Genomic DNA, 20,955 nt, shown 5'->3' on the forward strand with positions numbered 1-20,955 from the left:
GACGTTTGGGAAAACACAAGATCGGCTTAGTAAAATTTGCATGCATGGCTCAAAGGCAAGGAATCTCCTATCTAACCATGCGAATGCTGAAAGCCATATAGAGTTTGAGGTGTGGAAGAAAATATGTGACTCCACGACAAACAAAGGAGATGAGGCTAAAATGGGATTGAAGTGCACAAAGGTATGGGTTTTCCTTGATGCTCTTATTCCTCTACTTAAGAAAGCAAGACTTATAGAGGAAGAGGTGAATGCCTTCAAGAAGAGGATCGACGAGTTTATTACGTCCATGGTTGATGCATGGGGAGAAACGCATATTACACATTAAATGGCAAGAAAGATCTTGCTAACATGCACATCAAAATTAATTTTATTAATTTTACTTTTTAATGTGTTTTTCAGTATATATTGTATGCACATGGTCCCTTTTTTCTTGGACGAATTGGGGTCACTAGCCCTTTGTAGCACACAAGGAATGGAGCAATCCCATTACCTTGCGAAAGTAGTCTTCTTCAAGAACACCAGGCACGACGGGGGAATCAGGAAGAGGAATGCCCATGAGATGTTCAATTGGTCCTTTAGAAGTCTAGGTGGAAGAAAACACATGCAATCGCAAATATAAAAGCCCCCCTTATGTTCTATTATAAAAAAGGTCATAAGTTCACGAAGAACCTCTACATGGGTAGCCTCACATGTGTGGGAAGGCTAGCAACAGTGATGGTTTGCAACACCACGTTGACACGACAAGAAGTGGTTGTTGCCAATAAACTCCATGGTCTAAACTTTAATCAAGAGTTATGGAGATGTACTAATAATAACTTATAAATGGGTCTACTTTATAGATATGCCACTTATAGAGTGGTTATTTATTATAAATAGCTCTCATTGCTCTCACTCTTTATTTTATTCATTGTATGGCAAGGATAAAGCAAACTGCACATCATGTTGTCTCTGTACCAACTAATATTTCATTGCAAGCAGATCTAGTAAGGCGTGCATGTTTAGGTTCACATAGGCAGCATAGACATATATGTAGCTCACAAAACTCACATCCATGAGCACTAACCTTGATAACCTACCATCTCCTAACCCTAATCATTTGGTAGATGAGTTTTTTGTAGAAGACCTAATGAACACCCCCTCCCCCCTATTCCCATCATCCCCATCATTACAGAATCCACCTCTTTTCCAATAACCATAGTCGAGAACCCCCCCGTCCCTAACCCTATCATTCCCCCTTAGCGCAAATCTACCGAGTCAGCCGATTAGGTCAAATATGGTGGTTCACCGAATTGAGAAAGAGCATAAGCAAAAGGATGAGGATGATGCCAGGCAAGCCCTACATCAAAGAAGAATGTAGTTTCAGAATGACCGTTCCCCATGGGCCAAATCAGTCAAGGCCACCCCCACCACCAATCATTCCACCAAGGCAGAGAAGGTGAAGTTGGCATGGGCTCAAGCCTGCCTGGGGTCAAACACTCTAGAAGATACAAAAATATAAAAAAAGCACAGATTTATCAATGCCGAAGGCATATTTCACAAGACTAGTAAAAGAGGTCATGGTGGGGACAAGGTAGGCTTGGAAGACCACAGAGTCCAAGCAAATGTTGTAAGGAGGCCTCTGAAGAGATTTTGATAGGGCTATTTGAGGAATCCTTCTTGTGCCACATCCATGCCAAGCGGATCACTCTAATGCCCAAGGATATATAAGTAGCTAAGCGGCTCCGTGTGTGCCGATACATCTTTGAATCCTTAGTCTTTCTAGTTGTAATGTAGACATGGTTTACTTTGTAACCACTTTTTTTAATAGAAGAATCAATATTCTGGTTTTAATATCTTGTCGAATACCGTGTCTTACACTTTTCATTTTCTCAAATGCATGTCAAGCTTGTGTGTTTCAAAAATTCCATCACATAAAGCATTCATTTTCTAAATATTAAGGTAATTAGATACATGTTGTAGAGATGCACTTGCCAGGCCTGGGAGAACCAAGCAACAATTGCTAAAGAAACAAAGGCCAATTTTATCATTGGCCTATTTTGAGCCCAGAAAGCACTTGGGAGGGTTATAGGGGGAAAAAAAGCACCTAGGAGCTGGTGGGCTGGTATAGTGTGAAATGCCAGGTGTACCCGCCCGGCAACAATTTTTGATGAAACAAAGGCCAGTTTGGCCTGTTTTGAGCCCAAAAAGCACATGGGAGGGTTGCAAGTGCCAAAAAAGCTAGGCTCATTTGACATGAAATGCCAGATACACCTGCTAAGCCTTGGAGAACCAAGTAATAAATTTTGATGAAACAAAGGCCAGTTTGGCCTCTTTTGAGCCTAGAAAGAACCTAGCAAGGTTGCAAGGGCCAAAAAAGCAGCTATAGGAGCCAGGCCAATATGGCGTAACTTCTACCAAAAGTCGCACCGTACTGGCCCGGGTCAAAAATAGCCAGAAGTTGTGCCATATTGGGCCAAAAAAGTAGCTAGGAGCCGGGCCAATATGGCGTAACTTTGCCACCAAAAGTCACACTGGCCCAAACAGCCAGAAGTTGCACCATATTGGCCCGGCTAGTTGCTCCTTTTTTTTGACCCTTGAAACCCTCCTAGGTACTTTCTGGGCTCAAAATTGTCCTATGTTTCATCAAAAATTGTTGCGTGGTTCTCCAGGGCATAGCGGGTGCATTTGCCATTCCGTGTCGTACACCGGTCCATCTCTTGGTTGCTTTTTTGGCCTTTGCAACCCTCCTAAGTGCTTTCTAGGCTCAAAAAAGGCCAAATTGGCCTTTTTTTAAAAATCACAAATTGTTACCTGATTCTCCCAAGCGTAGCGGGTGAATCTGGCATTTTGCACCGTACTGGCTCGGCTCTTTGCTGCTTTTTTTAGCCCTTGTAGCTCTATGAGGTGCTTTTTGGGCTCAAAATAAGCCAAACTAGCCTTTGTTTCATTAGAAATTGATGTCTGTTTCTCTTGGTCCTTGTAGGTGAATATGGGTTTTGTGATTTGATCATCTATCTTAATTGTTGGGTGCATTGTCTGTGTCCCTTGGTACTCCATGGGCCTATACATGGCACGATATACATAAGGGATATATTCTAACATTGTAAGGGATGTGTACATGGCATGCTTTTGACATATGTCAGAGGTGTTCTAACGTACATAAAGGATATGTTCTTGCATTGTAAGGGATATGTACATGGCGCAACATACATAATGATTACCTTCTGACATATGTAAGGAATGTGTTTTGACGTAGTTTACATCATTTAAAGTTCACACATTCAAAATTACTCAATTTTCACACAAACACAAATTTGAGAAAGAAACTCATATTAAAATCAAATATCAAAGCTGTACATGCCTAGTGGTCAAATTGATTACAAATTTTTTTGGCCTTCTAATAAGGCTTTATCTTGCTTGTGCGGCTAGGCCCTTGCAGTGTGTTCTAAGGAAAAGTGCTAGTGGGTCCGAGTTCCTAGTAGATAAAGCGAAAGCACACCTTAGTAGGAGTCTCCCTAAGTAGTTACTGCAAAAACAAAACAGGAGCCTCACTGGTTACTACAAAAACAAAACAGGGCCATGCTCCTAAGTACTAACAACCATTTCTCATTTTTATCATTCTTTAATTGACTTAAATTAACCCAAATTAGATTCATAGAACTCTAATTTACATAATTTTCTAAATTTAAGAGAGTTAACAATAAGAAGAGTTTAATTAATCTTTTAGTTAATCTTTCTAGGATTAAGAAAGGCTGGAATGTAAAGAAGAGAAGGGGTGGCCTTTTCATCAAGGCATAGCATTTGAATTTAATTCAATTTACTACAAAACATAAAAATCAAGAAAACCATAGATTTAAAATTAAACAAGAAAATTAACTTACATAGAGTTTGTAAGCTCTCCTCCTTTGGCTTGAGGGATTGAGGGTTCTACTCTTGTTTGAAGTAAGAGTGGCCACCAATTCACTTTGGAGAGGATTAGGCCAAAAACAATTGAATTATTAAAAAATTCAATATAAATCGCTCAGGAGGGACAAGAGCAGAGTAACAGTGCAAAAACACCATTAAGCTTTTACAAAGGGAGAGGCTTCTATTTTATAGGAAAAAGTGAGCCTCTATCCAAGCAAACTGATTCTAGAATTTTCCAGATCAGTCTGGTCAAATTTTAACCATTTTTGGGTCAGTTTAGCTTACTTTTTGTATCTAGTTGAAACAGGAGAGAGGAGAGATGAAAATATCTCATTATTTTTAAGTTTAAAACTCCTCCACACATGTGAAATAGGTGCCTCCTTCATGAGGGGAGATCCCCACACTGAGGTGTCAAAAATGCATCATTTCCTCTAAATATCTCTTAATTTTTAACTAATAAACCTTGTACTCAGTCAACTCTTTATCTTATGTGAGCATTTACTCATTTTTGGGGGTTTTTCTTTTATTCTTCAATTGATCTCCTCCCTACATTTCGATTAATTATATTGGTCCATAGGAACCTTAATTGGACCATAATCTAAAAATGTTTGAAAATCTGGACCCTTAGGCTAAGGTCCTTTATACCTATTTTTAATTAATTCCAATTGCACATTGGAAAGTTCTTTTTGAATTTCTGTTTCAGGGGAAACCATTTTAGACACTAGGAAGATTTTTATATCCAAAAATATCTCAATTTTGAATTACCTCCCTCTCTCCAGGGTAAAACATGATCTTTCTTTTATTTCAGAGAGGGGAATAATTATAAGATCAGAAGGGGAGGTTCTTATACCTGCACACCTCAAAAGCTGGAGGGAGGAATCTTATAGAGAGGCTACCTTGGTAGTGTCCAAGCGTAGTATCCCTTCCAAACTTTTCTCGGGCTCCTTCTTTCCTCCCTACAAAGGAGTCAATAGGCAATGACAAGAAAAGTTGTACAAATTCAGGAGATCTTGTACATCCTTATGCATGCTTGATTGATATAACACAGGAGACTATAAGTCGATGCAAGCCTCCAGTTTCTCTTCTTTGCATATCGTATCTCCCTATCGTCCACCACAAAAGTGAAGATACCGTCTAACCCAAAATGCAAAAAGCAGGTACTCTCTCATGTTTGACAAGTTCTAATCATCATGTACCATAATGTGGTGCATGTCATTTTCATGCACCATTACTGGAAGCTCAAAATCTTGCCTAGTCATGGTATCAGAATCTAAGGGCTTCCATGCATTCTTAGTACTCTTCCATTGTCTGTATGGAACACCATTATGAGATTTTTCTTACCTATGTGAAACCTCACAATAGTCTTATTCTTGACCACCATTGAACATGTAATCAAGTCCCCTTGATGTTCAACCACATTTGTGTCTCAACCTTTGGGAAGAAACATATCAAGTGCCTTGCTGGCACTCTCCTTGCAAACATACATAGTGGGTGTCCTATGCACTCCACAAGGAAAATGAAAATAAAAACATGAAGTGGCATGAACCAAGCCAAGTTGGCTCTATGTGAGCTATATGTGCACTTCATGGAGGTATGGACATTGACATGCAATCTTTTTCAAAAAGCTTTCAATGGTGAAGCTATGGGGGAGAGGCCATTCTTGGCTGTTTAGGGATGGAAGAGAGAGAGGATCAAGTCTCCCATAGCCATGTTGAGATGATGGGAAAATGTAGGAGCATTGTAGAAGAAAACTCCATCATCACAAGCATAGATGCTTTCTCTCTATAAGATCTCTCCAAGGTTTACATGAAGTGCTTTGAAAGACCTTGTCAAGCATTCTAGGGGCTCCCACTCAATACAGTTTGAGGGAAAAATATCTGCAAACATACATACAAAAGCCAATACAAAAAAATCAAAACAACTAGTAACTACTCAAGGAAGCAGACAATCAGCCCCCAACAAGTTTGTACTTACAATTTGCTCCAAAATTTTTTTACGTTGCATTGGCTCCAACTTCAGTAGTGATGGTGGATAGACCTATTGAAATTTCACTAGACATTTTCCATCCTTACTGATTTGAAAATCAAGGATTCTACCTAGGAGATGAGATAAACCTTCTTGGAATCTTATAAACCCCTTTCATAGACTGTTGCATGATAACCCACACTAGCCTGTTGTATAGAGTACAAATCCATTGTCCATCATTGTCCTGCCCATTGCTTGATATCATGGACTCAATGATGGCTTTTAGTCTTCTTCTTTTAGGAGGAACCATTATACAAGCTTCTATATGGGTGTTGTAGATGTAGAAGGGGTAGATGAAGGGTGCTATAAAGCCTAGGATGTGATACAAAAGGATTAAGTACAATTTAGATGTGGTGGTGGAAGATGAGAAAGAGAGGTGGGAGATGGTAGGGAGGAGCTTGAGAGAAAAGAGGTCCTATTGTAAGAAAAACACATGTGAGTAGGGGAGGAGCTGGATATAGTGGAGGTTGGGAGAGGTAGGGAGGGCAGTTGTGGTGGGACAAGGTATGAGGGAAGAGGGAGGGAGGTGCTAAAAGGGAAGGAGGAGGGAGAGAGAAAGGAGGGAGGGAGGTGCTCAAAGGGAGGGAGGAGGTGCTCAAAGGAACAAAAGTGAGTTAAGCATATGCAAAAGAGGGAAAGTGAGATATACAAAAAAGGAGAATTTTCAAATTTGGAAAGTGACGTGTTAGCAGTGACACTTTAAAAGTGACAATTAGATGCTTTCAAAAGTGACATTCTAGAATTAAAAAGTGACACTAGTAGCTTTCAAAAGTGTCATTTTAGTCTTTAAAAGTGAGATTTTATAGGACCCAAATGTTTGACCATACCTTTTTAAGGTAAGGGACCATGCAACATTTTTTCCAAGTTGGCATCCTCCCATTGAACCCTTTACTAATCCTCTTTTTAATCATGTGTTCTCTTAAAGGGACCCTAGAATTTCTCAACCTTCCCCTATTGCTTATTCTGACATTGTCCATGTGGCCTACCCCCAGATGATGATATAGGGAGGCCCATGAGTTCTGCAGGTCGATGAGACCAGCTCCTTTCACAAAGGAAGAGGATGAGGAGAATAGTGACATGCCATGGACAAGGACAAAGAGGACAACGAGATACATCAAGCGACAAGGAGAAATCATCAAAGGAACACGTTACAGGTCCAGAAGATGGTAGCAGCCCAATCGAGGCACCTTAGGACCATTCCCCATCAGGCCCCTCTTCCCATACACCCACTCTTGAAGCTTGTTCCCAAGGAAAAACCTAAGGACTTCATGCCCTACTCTCCACCTTAGTTCCCCCTCCTGTCATCTCCACTTTGACACCTACTACTCTGCCCACTTTGACACATCCCACTCTATTCATGGTTATACCTCTTACCTCTCCAACACCCCCACCCCTTTGTCTGCCAAACCACCCCCACCCCTTACCTCCTTAGGGGAAGTCCTAAATGGACTAAGCCTCTACTTCGCAAGATGACTGCCACCCTTTTCCCTCATAGGCATCAAGTGACAAAAGGAGAAATCAGCAAAGGAACCCGTTTTACAGGTTCAGAAGATGGTAGTCCAATCGAGGCACCTCAAGACCATTCCCCACATCAAGCCCCTCGTCCCGTATACCCACTCCTGAATCTTCTACCCAAGGCAAAACCCAATGACTTCATGCCCTACCCTCCACCTTAGCTCCCCCTCCTATCGTCTTCACTTCGACACCTCCCACTCTATCCGTGGTTACACCCCTTACCTCTCCAACACCACCATCCCCCCCTTTGTCTGCCTAACCACCCCCACCCCTTACCTCATTAGGAGAAGTCAAAAATGGACTAAGCCTCCACTTTGCAAGTTGGCCGCCACCCTTTTCCCTCACAGGCAGCACCCGCATCTTTGGGAGTATTGGAAGAAGGAGAAATCCCAACACCTCCAATCAGGGAGCATGAACAGATGTCCCCCCCTACCCTTTCAATTGGAAAGACCCACAATCAACATCAAAAAAGCCATTTAAATACTAGAAGAGCATAGGTAGAACCTCACACCAGATTTAACAGGATCACAAATTTCCTAGACATCTACCTCATCAAAGCTTATCTAGAAGAAAAGTTCAACTGATGTGGTTGAGAGCACATCGCAAAAGGGACTGCTATGGATACAAAAGGCCACAAGCCAGAGCTCCTTCTATCACCCATGACTTCATAGGGAAACAACCTATTTTGGTAGGGGCCTTACCTTCTCTAGCCTAAGTTTTGGAAAGAATATTGTTGTGCCCCGTACCTCCGAGTTAGCCCAATCTATTTCCCCATTGAATGATGGTAGGCCTGGGACCTCTTCGACAAAGATTGGGAGAAGAACCCGAAGCTACAGTTCAACTTCCCCTGGATACCTCTATCACAGCCACCCATTCTTCTTGACATGAAGCCTGGATGCTTCATAGCATGCAAAACTTTATCCACCATGATTATTGATAAAGTGCCCAAGCCTGACAATGTCATCACCATTCTTCCACCTTATCATCGTCCTTTTGGTGGAATTTCCACATCGATGCCCTTTTGTTGAAGGTCTTAGGACCTAGCCTTCGACATCACTAAAGGCTCCACTCTTCAATAGGAACTAGGCTACTACAAGTGACTATAATGGATGCAAGGTTGGTGGATGCTCACCTACAAAGACATGTTTGAGACTGCCTTCTGCACATCCTACAAATCTTTCCACTACAAGTGAGTCTAATGGATGCAAGGTTGGTGGATGCTCACCTACAAAGATATGTTTGAGACCACCTTCTACACATCCTACAAAGCTTTCCACTACACCACCCAGTATACAAAGTCCCGTTGACTCCCATTGAGCTTACTACCAATTCCAAGTATGAAACCATGATTAGGGAGGGGACTATGTTAACCACATTGGCTAACATTACTATGAACTCGTGCAATGTTATCAAGCCATAATTTTTTTTGTTGTGCAAAGTGCTTCATGTAAATGATTAGGGAAAAGCTTTGAGCTTACGACTTATGTGATGCTGGAAGATAGTCAAATCCGAGCTTACAACTTGTGTAATGCTAGTAGTATATACTTAGACTAGGGAATCAACTTCGACTAACTTTTGGACCCTCGAGTTATTACTTGGGCAGTCAGGCATTGTAAATATGAGTCTTGTATATACGACATTTTGACTAATGAGAAAAGACATAATCCCATTCTTGTAATTGAGTTTGAGTCTTTGATGCTTGCTTGTATGCTTTCTCTCTTTCGATGCATGCTTGCTTGAGGATTATGTGGGTGAGTCGTAGTTCTCTTCTCCCTCTCTTCTTCTCTCACTTCTCCCCCATGCCCTAACTCACCAAGGCATTGAGGTAGAGGTTGATTTTTCCATTTCTCTCTCCACCATGCTCTCATTCACCGAGGCATTGAGGTAGAGGTTGATCTTTTGATAGTTCTCTCCCTCTTTTCTCCCTGCCAATTTGTAAAGCTTCCTTGTAGTGATAATGGGGGAAGGCAAGGTTGAGGATCCTAGCTCTCTACAAGAGAGGGTTACTCTACTAAGAGTGGCTAAAGGTGCAAGCTGGTAAGACCCTTGCATTCATCCTCTTCTTCTCTCTATGGTGTAAGGCTTACGTGTTCTCAAACATTCATCGGGGAACTTTTTCCCACTGGGCTTTCCCCCCTAGACATCTAGGTGTGAACAAACACCTTAGGGGGTCAGTAAGTATATAAGCAATCTCTGACCTTGTTCAAGATTGTTGCTCATTTGTACGTCTCTTCTCCTTGAGATCTTACTCTAAGTAATACATTGATTTAGCCAATTCTCACACTCCACACACCTAAGGTTCCTAGCTTTTTTGTGTATGTATGTGTTTCTCCAATAGGAATAACCAAACTACTTATGGGTATTCAAAAAGGCGTTTTGGGTCTCATATTAGTCCAATCTAAAGGTGTAGAATCCTTAGAAGTCCCAAAGGTTTGTTCTAGAGTAGGTTGCTCTAGGCCTTGGCTAGTCATGTAAAACTCCTCCATAGATCTACTAGTCATCATTGGATGGCCTGATAAATCCTCACTTGCCACACAACAGACAACAGGCTATCTAGGTTAAAGCAAGGGTTCCTTAGGAGATGAGGGGTCCATAATTATTCAGTCTTGTTTGTTGGCAGTAGGAGCTTGAGAGGCACAAATGATTCTCGATGACTTACACTAACATCGTGCATATGTGATTGGAATCATCTAACAAGTAAAATCTAGTGTTTGTTGAAATAATATACCAAAATATCATTAGTGACATTGGGAAATAAGAGCATTATGGTTCTAAGGTTTTAGGTCACTTCTATATCATATAGTATGGTATATTTAGCTTCACAAATACAAAAGAATCAAGTGCCTATTGCAAGTGGGGGAATATCCTTCATGCACCCAAACTTAGGCAAATCTTGCAGGTCCTCAAATCAAGAATAGTTTAGGGTTTTGCTTCAAGATTATCCACACTTTTTATCCATTTTACTCCGGCCTATTTAAAGGCAATGATCTAATGCAAGAGTATAAAATACTTCTCCTATCTCATTGTCATTATGTTTTTGATTTAACTAAGCTATGTGATTAATGTTAATCTAATCTTTGCTAAGCTTGTCTCCATGCTTTCACCATGAGATTAATCATCTATCTTAAGCCCCCATAATGCCAACATGATATCAAAGCCTAGATCCATAACCTCTTCTCTAGCTTTAACCCTTCATCCATCAATTATACTAATTATAATTAGTATAACTAGTACTAATCACTTGTTAAGTTAAACATCTCCCTTTGCTCTGCTTCTCCACAACCCACCTCTAATGTAGCATTGGTTGCTCACTCTACACACAACCCACCTCTAATGTAACATTGGTTACTCACTCTACACACATTGGCCTTACTTCAACTTGGGACAACTCCCCAGCTCTAAGGCGCACACGTGCATCCAGTCAATGCCTTAGATCAATGCATTTAACAGTCGGCCTGACTCGATTTAGCAGAGAAGTGTAGTTTTGGGAAAAATCAATAAATCAACGCCACACATCAAATTGGTTCAATTCCCTTGAGCCTTGGGGGCTTTTTGGCTTGGCAAATCGAGCTACATCCTTATAATTGAAGAAAAACATCGCCTACTACTTCTACCAAGACTGGGCACTCCATTAAAAGTTGTTCTAGTAAACCAATGATTAAAGCTTAATTATTATGACTAATGATGTGTTTAAGGACTTAAATCATAAATCGATACAATTCTCCAACTCCATCTTGAAGCATTAGAAGTCCCCCTAAGCTGTAGCACAAAGTGTTATCACTAGATCTATAGTATGTAAGAGCACTTATTCATAAAGTCCCCTTTAATGAAGCACATTACGATCCATATCGTTATCCAGAATAGGCTCAAAACATAGATTATGCCACCTTGTTCAAAGCTATGATGTAGCAAAGAGCAACATGCCTCAAGAATATGGCATGCAAGTCACCGCTTCAAAGGCACACACCACACATTTTCTAGTGTCCTCACAAGGCTCCTGCACTAAGTGCACTCCAAATCTAGTGCCATAGTTAAATGTTATCTCATATGGTAGCACATGCTAAAAATGTGGGTTCGAGTATGCTTACAAGGATTGTCCCAACAATAAGGTAACAATAGCCCCACTTGCAAAAGTATCTTTTCCACTTCAACAAGCCTTAACTTGTTTAGTATATAAGGAGGACTTATTCATACAGTAATATTTCTCTATGCCAAGACCTTGGGGGGGGGGGGAGGGAGGAATCACTCATAGATATGTAAGAATAGCACGTGGCTCAACATAAGGGGTTTTTAAAACCCCTTTTTTACATAGTTTTTACATAGTTTTTACATATATAAGGCTGCCATTTAAAGGGGCTATTCACAGGTTGAATAGAAAAAGGGTATGATTTATTCATGAAAAATTCATAGATAAGGGGTTTATTAAATAGGCCTTGAGTGAACGCACATGATATATAGGGTTTACATATAGTGAACCCCCCTCCCGAGGCCAAGACAAGGGCAACGACCAAGGAAGCTTCCAAGGCTATTAAGTACTTTTTATAATTAACCTATGAACAAGTTATCATAGAGAGAGAGAGAGAGAGAGAGAGAGAGAGAGAGAGAGAGAGAGAGAGAGAGAAACAAAGACAAGAAAAGAGAAGAGTAAAGAAGAAGGCAGAAGTAGAGGAGTGAAAACAGAAATATGTGAAAAATAAAGAAAGAATGAGAAGAATTAGCAGCTAGAGAAAAGGCAAGAAACAAAAACGAAAAAAGAAGAGCATAAGAGGGGCAAAGGGAAGAAGAAAATGAGAAAGAAGAAGAGAAGAACGAAGAGATGGCCAAGAAAGGAGGGCGAAGGGAAAAGAAGACAAGTAAGGAAGAACTAGGAGGAAAGCAAAAGACCATGCATAATCTAGTGCACCTCCTCGATGATGGAAGCACCATCAATAAAGAGTGGAGACAACCATAAAGAAAAAAGTCACCGAATTGCAACAACAACCAACAACTCAAACGTCAAGCCCTATCCCTCCTACACTAAACCCCTTGTGGCAAGCACACCTCGAAGCAACGGCATCCTTCAACCCTCATTTTGACAAACGATTTTGTAATGTAATTTTCTCAATCCTCATTTTACTACGTATTTGACTCTCTACCATTGTATTGGTAGAGCAGGTATAGTTGGACGCATGTTGGACGATCATACACATAATCGTAGCTTCCAATCTACCCGAATAATCTAACAACCCATGCTGGAACACCATATACATAACCATAGCTTCTAATCTACCCAAATCACCCATTCCTCCTCGAGCACGCATAGCACACATAGCTCATTCCAATATCACAAGCAGCAAGCACCACTTTTTTCCCACCTCTTTGCATTCTAGTCATCCTTTTGATGTAGCCATTCATTGAGTCCCATTTATGCTAGCCCTCTACTCGTATTGCACTTGTGACTTCACGTAAACCACTTGCACACTTGCCAAGACTAAGAAGGTAATCCTTGCACAAGGAATATTAAGATCAAGAACCATGGACGATGGCACCACCTCCACCTCATCCCCACTCCGTCTCGAGAAGAACCTAAATAGCAACTTTTGGATATTTCTAATCCATTTACCAACATGGGAGTCACAATTAAAGAAGATTCATATTCCCTACAACTAGAAACGCTCTGCAAGGTCCAAGGAGCTATCATTCATGCACAGGTCATGACCACCCTCAAAATGTTCCCTATAACTAGAAATGCTTCACGACCACCCTTGAAAATCACTTTGGAAAGCCTATCCATTGGTGGTTGAGTGTTATGCCATCTTTCAGCTACCTGAAGAAGCCCCCCTATCTGGACAAGGTCGGCCTCAATGCCTTCTAAACACAACCATCATGGAGCCCAGATTTCCCTCTCATCTTGCACTTCATTAAGTGCTACCTACCATAACACTGACAACTCTGGGAAAAGGTAGAGATATTGGATGGGTCACAATGCAAGATCACTCTCAATGATGATCTAGTTAGAAGAGCCCTACACCTCTTAGCTGCCTCTAATAAATTCCACAGCGAGAAAAGAGCCATGGCCACCAAAGTTCGGCATCTTGTCACCACAACTCGAATGGTCGAAGACATCATTATCCCAAAATTGGTACCCTCAGCTAGGGTGCTCACTTTCCTTAACTCCAATGGGACCAAGTTTGAAGACATCATTGTCCTAGAATTAGTATACCAAATAGGAAAGTTACCAACTTTGTATACGAGCTAAAATATTGGCTTGAGACTATTTTTAAGTTTTGTCCAACCTAGTGTGAAAGCTAGCCAAGTCAATTTTGACATGGCTAGCCAAGGAGAGTACGATGCCCAAGCAAAGACCTAGCAACCCATTGTTTAACCAAAGCCGACCTATAAACACAAATATGCCAAGTAGCAGAAGCCTCAAGCAAAAGAGTTTTACGTGTACCATGAGCTCCATTTGATCCCCATCAAGATACTAGAAGATCAAGGCTTCTACGAGAGAAACACTGTTGTCTCTAGGATAGAAAAAACCTCGCAATTTGCACCTTAGCATCCCAAGACAAAGAAGTTGACCGTGGTGGCTTGAAACCCCATTTGTATTCCAGTGGCCACCAACACACCGCTGGATCTTGACAAGGTTGCTAGAAGCTCAAGGCTTCTATGAAGGGAACCCCTACATTTAAGTAAGATCGTCAATGAATATCTCCAAGATCTTCTAAAGGAGATTATACACATCAAGGTTGGAAGGTTGTGGGGGCATTAGTCAAGTCGAATTGCATAATGTGATATGCATAGGTTCCCCATTCCGTAGCAAATGTTATCCTATATTGGTCGCCTTGGTCAATATCGTCACTTGGTTATAGCCAGAGAAGCCATCCAAGAAGCTGTGAGCTTCTACTTCGACGACTCTTTCCAACATGTAGTCTGTGTAGGACAAGGGTTAGAGATCACAAATTGTGGCAGTATAAACCTTTTTTGAGGTTCACACACAGTCTAAGCTTCCCATTTTTTTATGGGAATGATTACTATTGATGACATGTGCTCGATCTCATACACAAATCCCGCGTCGATGAAACTTTCTAGCTCTTCTTTGACCATTTGTGACCTTACTTGGGATTCATGTGATATGCTCTCTGTTTGGATCATGTCTTTGTGCCACCCCCAAAGTCTAAGGAAGAATGAAGAGCAGTGGCTAGAGTCAAGGAGTCGGAAGAGTCCATGGACACGAGGCATCACCAAGCGTGGCCATCACCTACGATCCCAAAAAAAAGAGAGATCACCACAAGCCCACGACATGGACGTGGCATATAGGGATCACCATACCTCGACGGGGCCACTCGGCACATGGACATCAGTTCTTGGGTGTCGACATTTGAGCAGGCAATGTACATAGGTGACACAAACTCGGCTGTGGGGTGACGGATGACGGCTATTGAGCGGAGCCGGCGGCGGAGGAGGGCACATTCCAATGGCTCTGAGGCGTAGATCCGGCACATGGGGGCACTGCGCGATGGCGGTAGTAGACACAGTTGCAAAGACGGCGGATACATGGGTGTTTTAGGTCCTATTCCAGAACTGAGGGTTCTTCCGGCTCTTCGGAGAGAGATTATATGGAGCTCGAGATGTGAATAACGAGATTTAAAAACTTTGTTTTTAGTCATAGGTAGGTATAGGAGGGCTTTTCTAGAGGGTAGTGACAACTTTTGGTAGAGAAAATCAATTCTCAAGGTCGAGAGAGAGAGAGATGTGAGAGTAATAATAAATCAGGGACAAGCCATACCTTCTAATTGGGGCTGAAAACCCTAACCACCTTAACACTTTACATGGAGGGGCTGCGGTTGATGAACTCATGCCTTCTAATTGCCCTACCCACTCCGACGGTTCATTTTCAGGGGATGTTTACTGAACAAAGATTTCTCTGCTGGAATGGCAGTTAAAAACATGTCTTGAAAAAATGATGCTGTAATGAGGCAGAATAAACAAAGCATGCGTCTTCCAGCTCATTCAGGCCCCATGGTATATGGGCTATGTGCAGCGAGTACCTTGAAAGCCTGCAACAAGGCCCTACTGGTCTATTAAAAAGCTCGGTGTGGTTCTTCTACTGGTGTGAAGTATTGCACCCTTCTACTGGTGTGAAGTATTGCACCCTTCTACTAGACTTCAGAATCCGCCAGGGAATGCAAGCATTGCGCGGAGACTCTCAGCTGTGCACTTCATTGGTATGGTCGATGTTCTTCTTCGGGATGAGGTACACCGAAAAGCCATGCCTTCATCCACACTTTTGAATGAATGAAGGCTTTCATTGGCTTTGACTGCTGCTGGCTGTAAGAATCACGTATGGATGCCATTTAAATACCCGTTGAACCTGTTGTAAATCAACTCCTAAACATCATCCATCTTGTGCTTGTATCTTGTCAAGCGATTAGTTGCCAAGATCTAAATCTGTCTTGATTGTGGAACATACATTATGTGCTACAGCTGCTCACTGGATAGAGAGAGAGAGAGAGAGAGAGGGTGCATGATCCACCTTCATAAAATATCACCTAGATACATTCCTTATGTTCTTCCCAACCAAGTTAGAATCACTAACAAATCCTAAGACTAACATGTTTGCAGGCCTCCTTCCATAGTTACCTGGGGATGATAGCCATTTATTTGAACTTTGATATCATCTGTGTCCATATTATTCTTCACAACAGCAAAATCTGCAAGTTCACCCAATTCCTCGACTGCCTCCACCACATAGTCAAGCCTCAGTGCAATCTCCATCAACAATGTTGCAAATGTTCCCAAAGAAAGAGCACTTGCGCTCTCCAATACCCTCACTCTCTGCTCGAAGATTGATTCCTTTGCGAAATCGAAATCATCCATTGGTCTTGAAGGCCAAGAGTGCAGCTTCTTGACAAATCTTCTTAGGGAATCAGTGGACTCCTCATGTGGATAAACAATCCCCAGCTTGTTAGTTGACTGAGCTTGAGTGAGATTGCCACACTTCTCATCATTGTCTGGCCTTGTGATCTCTGGGATCACGCTGACAGCAATGTCTTCCACACACTCTTCTAGAATTCCTGTTTCTTGCCGGACAAGCAGATAGGAGTGTAAGTACAGACTCTGCTGCAATCGATCAACCGCATGTCGTACACCATGCAAAATTGTTGCAGGATCTCCTTTGTGCATATCTTCCACTTGCCTTCCTAATTTCCTCAAGACAAGGGCGCCTTCAATGCTGAGTTCACGAAGTTCATTTTCAAAAAGCTTGCGTACCTCTATAGGTGCCTGTTGCCAAAACAGAAGACGATCAGTGGAAACACTATCTGTGAGAATTGGGGGAAAAAAATCTGAATGTGGATGTAAAGCTTCTCTTTTTTCACACACACGTGTACACACCCAAGTCAGCTCACCATTCGAGGCTCTTTCATGGTGCTAGTGGAAGATGGTCACTGCATTATGAAAATTAGGGCAAAGGTAATCTAGGCCCTAAGCTAAAGCTAACACATGCGCTCCTTGCCCTCCTCCTCTGGGACTGTCTTTTATCCCTAGCTTGGGAGAAAACAAGGGTGATTTATCCTTGCTCTTCCTCTTGCACTCTCCTTCACCATTGCTGTATTGATAAAATGCACTCAAAAAATATACATGGATCCTGGCCATGGGAGGCATCATCGGTACATCCATAACTAAGTGAGCATATGCCGAAAGCTCTGGTTTAGACACAATGGTGCTAGGATGAAAGCTGTTTTGTTTCTATGTATTTGCAATCTTAATTTATGTGCAAAATTCATAACAGAGGAAGAACTCTCCTTAGTACTATGCATCCAAATGATGAAAATTGCACTCTATTTCATTGTGACTAAAGATCCGTAAATCCTGGCCTTGGGAGGGATCATGAAATGAAAGGTAGGAAAAAACACAGATGGGAAATATCATTACTGAGTTAAATACAAAAAAATGTTTTTGAAGTGTATGCATACAGAGATAAGAGTGCAAAGTTCTACTGTAGATGGAGACAATGCCAAAGGATGATGCATGGTATCGTTGCGAGCGAGGGAGCCCAACGAGAAACTCACAATTATGCTGGCTTACTTGTATAGCTGACCGCAAGCAGCCATGCAAGGCCACCACCGAATATGCACAATGCCGCAACACTGCACCAACTTTCACATACAGGTGCCATGGGTACTTGATTATCGTAAACCGCCCATGGGGGGGCTCCCAACTGGCAAAGCCTGCCTGCATCGTCACCGGGACAATAATTCCTTTGTTAGATTGTTAGGGATATACATACATGATGGATGAGCAGAGAATTGCAGAAGAAGTGAGTTACCAGAGACTCTTCTTTGCTGGCAGATATTAGGGCAGATCGGTAACCCTTGTAGACAGGGTCATCTGTAGCTAGACCCATGAAGATCTTGGAGGGGACCCTTTCAAGAGTGGTGCCTCTGAGGTACTCATTCACACAAACTGTAAAAAGCATTAAGGCAGTTTCAATCAAACCTTAAGAAACAGATACACATGCCGACGGGCGTGCAGTTCAACTCGTAAAATGGTCTGGTTCCATGATAGGACCCGGATAGCACGCATGCCGAAGGGCGTGTAGTTCAGCTGGTTAAATGGTCGGGTTCCATGATGGGACCCGAATTCGATGCCTAGCGACTACATGACAGATAGCATGCTCGTTGAGCTGATGTTATGTACCTTCCCAACAAGAGAAACATGGCTCGAAACAAACACATTCATTTATAGGTGAAAAACCTTTCTCACACGAGTCACGAGTCACAAAGCTTCAGGTAAATTTTGTCTTATTAAAAAAAATTTTACAGGTCGTAGAGAGGATGGATAGTTAAATTAATTAATACTTTTTCCATTTTGGGGCCAATCAAATCATTTAATGCTTTTCCTACCTGACCGAATTATCTATTTACCTTCAAGCGAATCTGCAACACTGTAGAAGTTCTTTACAATGCATTGATGAAGATCCTCCCCGGCCCAGGATGGCAGTACAAAAACGTTCACGACAATGCCAATGGATGCCCCCAAGAGAATCACCAGAAAACGGTTCACAGCTGTGTTTAAAGGGTCCCCCCCTCTGTACTCCGCCACCATGATCAGGCTGAACGTGATGAGGAACGTCCGGAAGCCGAATTCATAAGACTTAAAGGTCGGCCAAAGCTTTGCAAAGGTCACAATTCCACCTGAGACAAAATTAGTATCATTAAATTGACCCTAATCACTTCTTAAGATTGTTAATGGGTTTAACATTTGAACAATCAATTGGCTTACCTATGATAAACACACTTAAACCGATCATAATTGGGTGACCTACCCCTCCGCTCATGCCGGCTAATTGGCCCACGGCGATGGCGAGAAGCCCAGCTAAGAGGGTTCCGGCTCCTCGATTCAATCCCTTGCTGAGGGTGGCTCCTGCGAAATGCATTGATTTTAATCCTCGTCACCAAGGATAATTGCGAAAATGCGTTGAGTTTGATCAATGATAATTGTCCTAATCACAAGATATATATCAGTGATTCTTGCAAAGGGATTATGTAGCCAACCTATGGTGAACTCGAAGACCACCACCACCGTCATGATGGCCCAGATGGCATGGCCGCCCAGCTGCTCGTAGGGAGCTTTCAGGAGCACCAGCATGAAGGCGAGGACCAAAGCCAAGCCCATCTTCAAGGCGTGTATGGTCTTGGCGGTGTCTTTCATGGCGGCATTCCATACTCCCCTGCAGAAGGGCGACACGGCCGCACTCATAGAGATGCTCCAGCAGCAGCAGGAGGGCTGGCTTTTGAAGCCTGTGCAGTAGTAGGGCTCCAGAAGAGGGGCGCTTAGCTGGTCGTAGCTGGAAGCCATTAAACCTGGCTTTCTTAGAGTGCACGCGATCAGCTTTGGAAAGCCACTCTCAACTGTTTCTTGTTCCCAGTCTGTAGCATGCTTTTCTTATTCCCGGTTTGCTTTAACCAACCAAAGCATACATTTAAGGTTGGTTCTACTTCTTTGTTTGCTTTAATCCAAAAGCAAAACATATATTCTGGTATAGTTGTACTCTACAACAATGAAAAAGGCGTGGTGCGGTTACATGCTATGTGCACCTACTTGTTTCTCTGATCATCGGCCTACAATTAGCATTGGCGATCACTCTGGCGATGCGAATACCATTAGACACACACGCACACGCACACACACATATTGTATATCCTGTTCTGCTGCTGCTGCTCTACTTGACTGCTCGCTGATCGAAGGACCTATAGAGCTACACACTAGTTCTGTCACTGCTTGAAGCCATAGTTTTTGCCCTCTCTTCATACTGATAGAAAGCCTCCTTTTTTTTTTTCCGTCTCTCCGTTTATTTAAAACTTGAATCATGCGCTTGCGTCTTCTGAGAAAATAAGGTGGCACCGATACATGCAGCTGCCTTGTTGAGAGCAGTATATGGGGATATGCCAAATTCCAACACTTCAGTTCTCTGCGTGCTTTCTTTCTGTCTTTTCAGTTCTCTCTCTCTCTCTCTGGAGCCCACTCTCTCTGTGGAGCCTCTCAGTGGGGATACCGTATAACTAGTACCACGGCAAGGGCACAAAAGCTGGTGGTGTCTCGGCATGCAAAGGGCTGACGGTCCACGGATCCCGTAGAACGCAACAAACCGTGAGACAGGTTGTTGCTTTCACCCCTCTCTCTCTCTCTCAATATTATATAATGTACTACTTGAGTCTACATAAGGTAGTAGCAAAACCTGAGAAATTTGGCGTAACCGCTTTCGTATGTGGAGAGAGAGGGGGGATGCCTCCACGCGATGCAGCGTGCACAAGCACGCTTTTTCTCGTGGACTGCACAGTATCAGCACGTACCCTTTGCCCTCGGGCTCGAACTTGGCTAAGCAGGACACGTGTTGGCGCCTTAAACATAAAAAGTTAAACTTTTTCTAGTGCCTCGCATAAGAGTCTCGTGAAGAACATAGGGGGGCATATTGGTGACAAGCTAAGCGCATATGGGCTTGCTGCCCTCAGGAGGACTATGTGACACACCATGTGTCAGCAAGGATCTATGTCTAGAAAGAGGCGTCGCGATCGGCACCGTCGGATTTGAAGTGAACTAGGAGTGAACTCAGGGTGAACTAGGGATACAGTGAACTAAGGGTGAACTACGTTGAACTTTATCCGACAAAAAAGTGAACTAGGGATTGCACGAACTTTTAGGAAGATTGCAAGAGAATAATTTGAGAGGAGATTTTTCAGAGGAGCCTTAAAGTTTGTAACTAGCATAGGATCTTTATAAAAGGTTTGGGACATGCATATGTTTCACACAATCAAGAGACACTAAGGTATGTACTCGGTCCCATGATAAGTATTATAGTAAACTTAGCGTAAATCACGTGACTAAACTACGGGTAAACTAGGAGATAAAGTGAAATTAGGGTAAACTACTAAGAGTGAACTAAGTGATTTCTGGAAATAATTGCATATTAAGTAAACTAAGGGTGATCTAAGAGTGAACTAGGAGTTACGTGGCTTTAAAGTAAACTCGGGGTAAACACTTAGTAAT

At 42.3% G+C, this 20,955-nt stretch overlaps 1 protein-coding gene across 1 annotated transcript; it reads right to left on the bottom strand.

The window, feature by feature from the left end:
* Nucleotides 1-15,168: 15,168 nt before the first annotated feature.
* LOC147611803 (aluminum-activated malate transporter 9-like) lies at nt 15,169-20,086 on the bottom strand. Its single transcript, XM_086784205.1, has 6 exons — nt 18,963-20,086; nt 18,691-18,831; nt 18,333-18,602; nt 17,735-17,871; nt 17,494-17,640; nt 15,169-16,689 (listed from the first exon to the last, which is right to left on the bottom strand). Exons 1-6 carry the CDS (start codon nt 19,264-19,266, stop codon nt 16,015-16,017), a joined length of 1,674 nt encoding a protein of 557 aa, XP_086640331.1. The 5' UTR covers nt 19,267-20,086; the 3' UTR covers nt 15,169-16,014.
* Nucleotides 20,087-20,955: the final 869 nt, after the last annotated feature.

Source organism: Cibotium barometz, chromosome 46 (genome assembly GCF_041138505.1).
Source record: "Cibotium barometz isolate CiBa-2024 chromosome 46, ASM4113850v1, whole genome shotgun sequence".
NCBI lineage: Eukaryota > Viridiplantae > Streptophyta > Polypodiopsida > Cyatheales > Cibotiaceae > Cibotium > Cibotium barometz.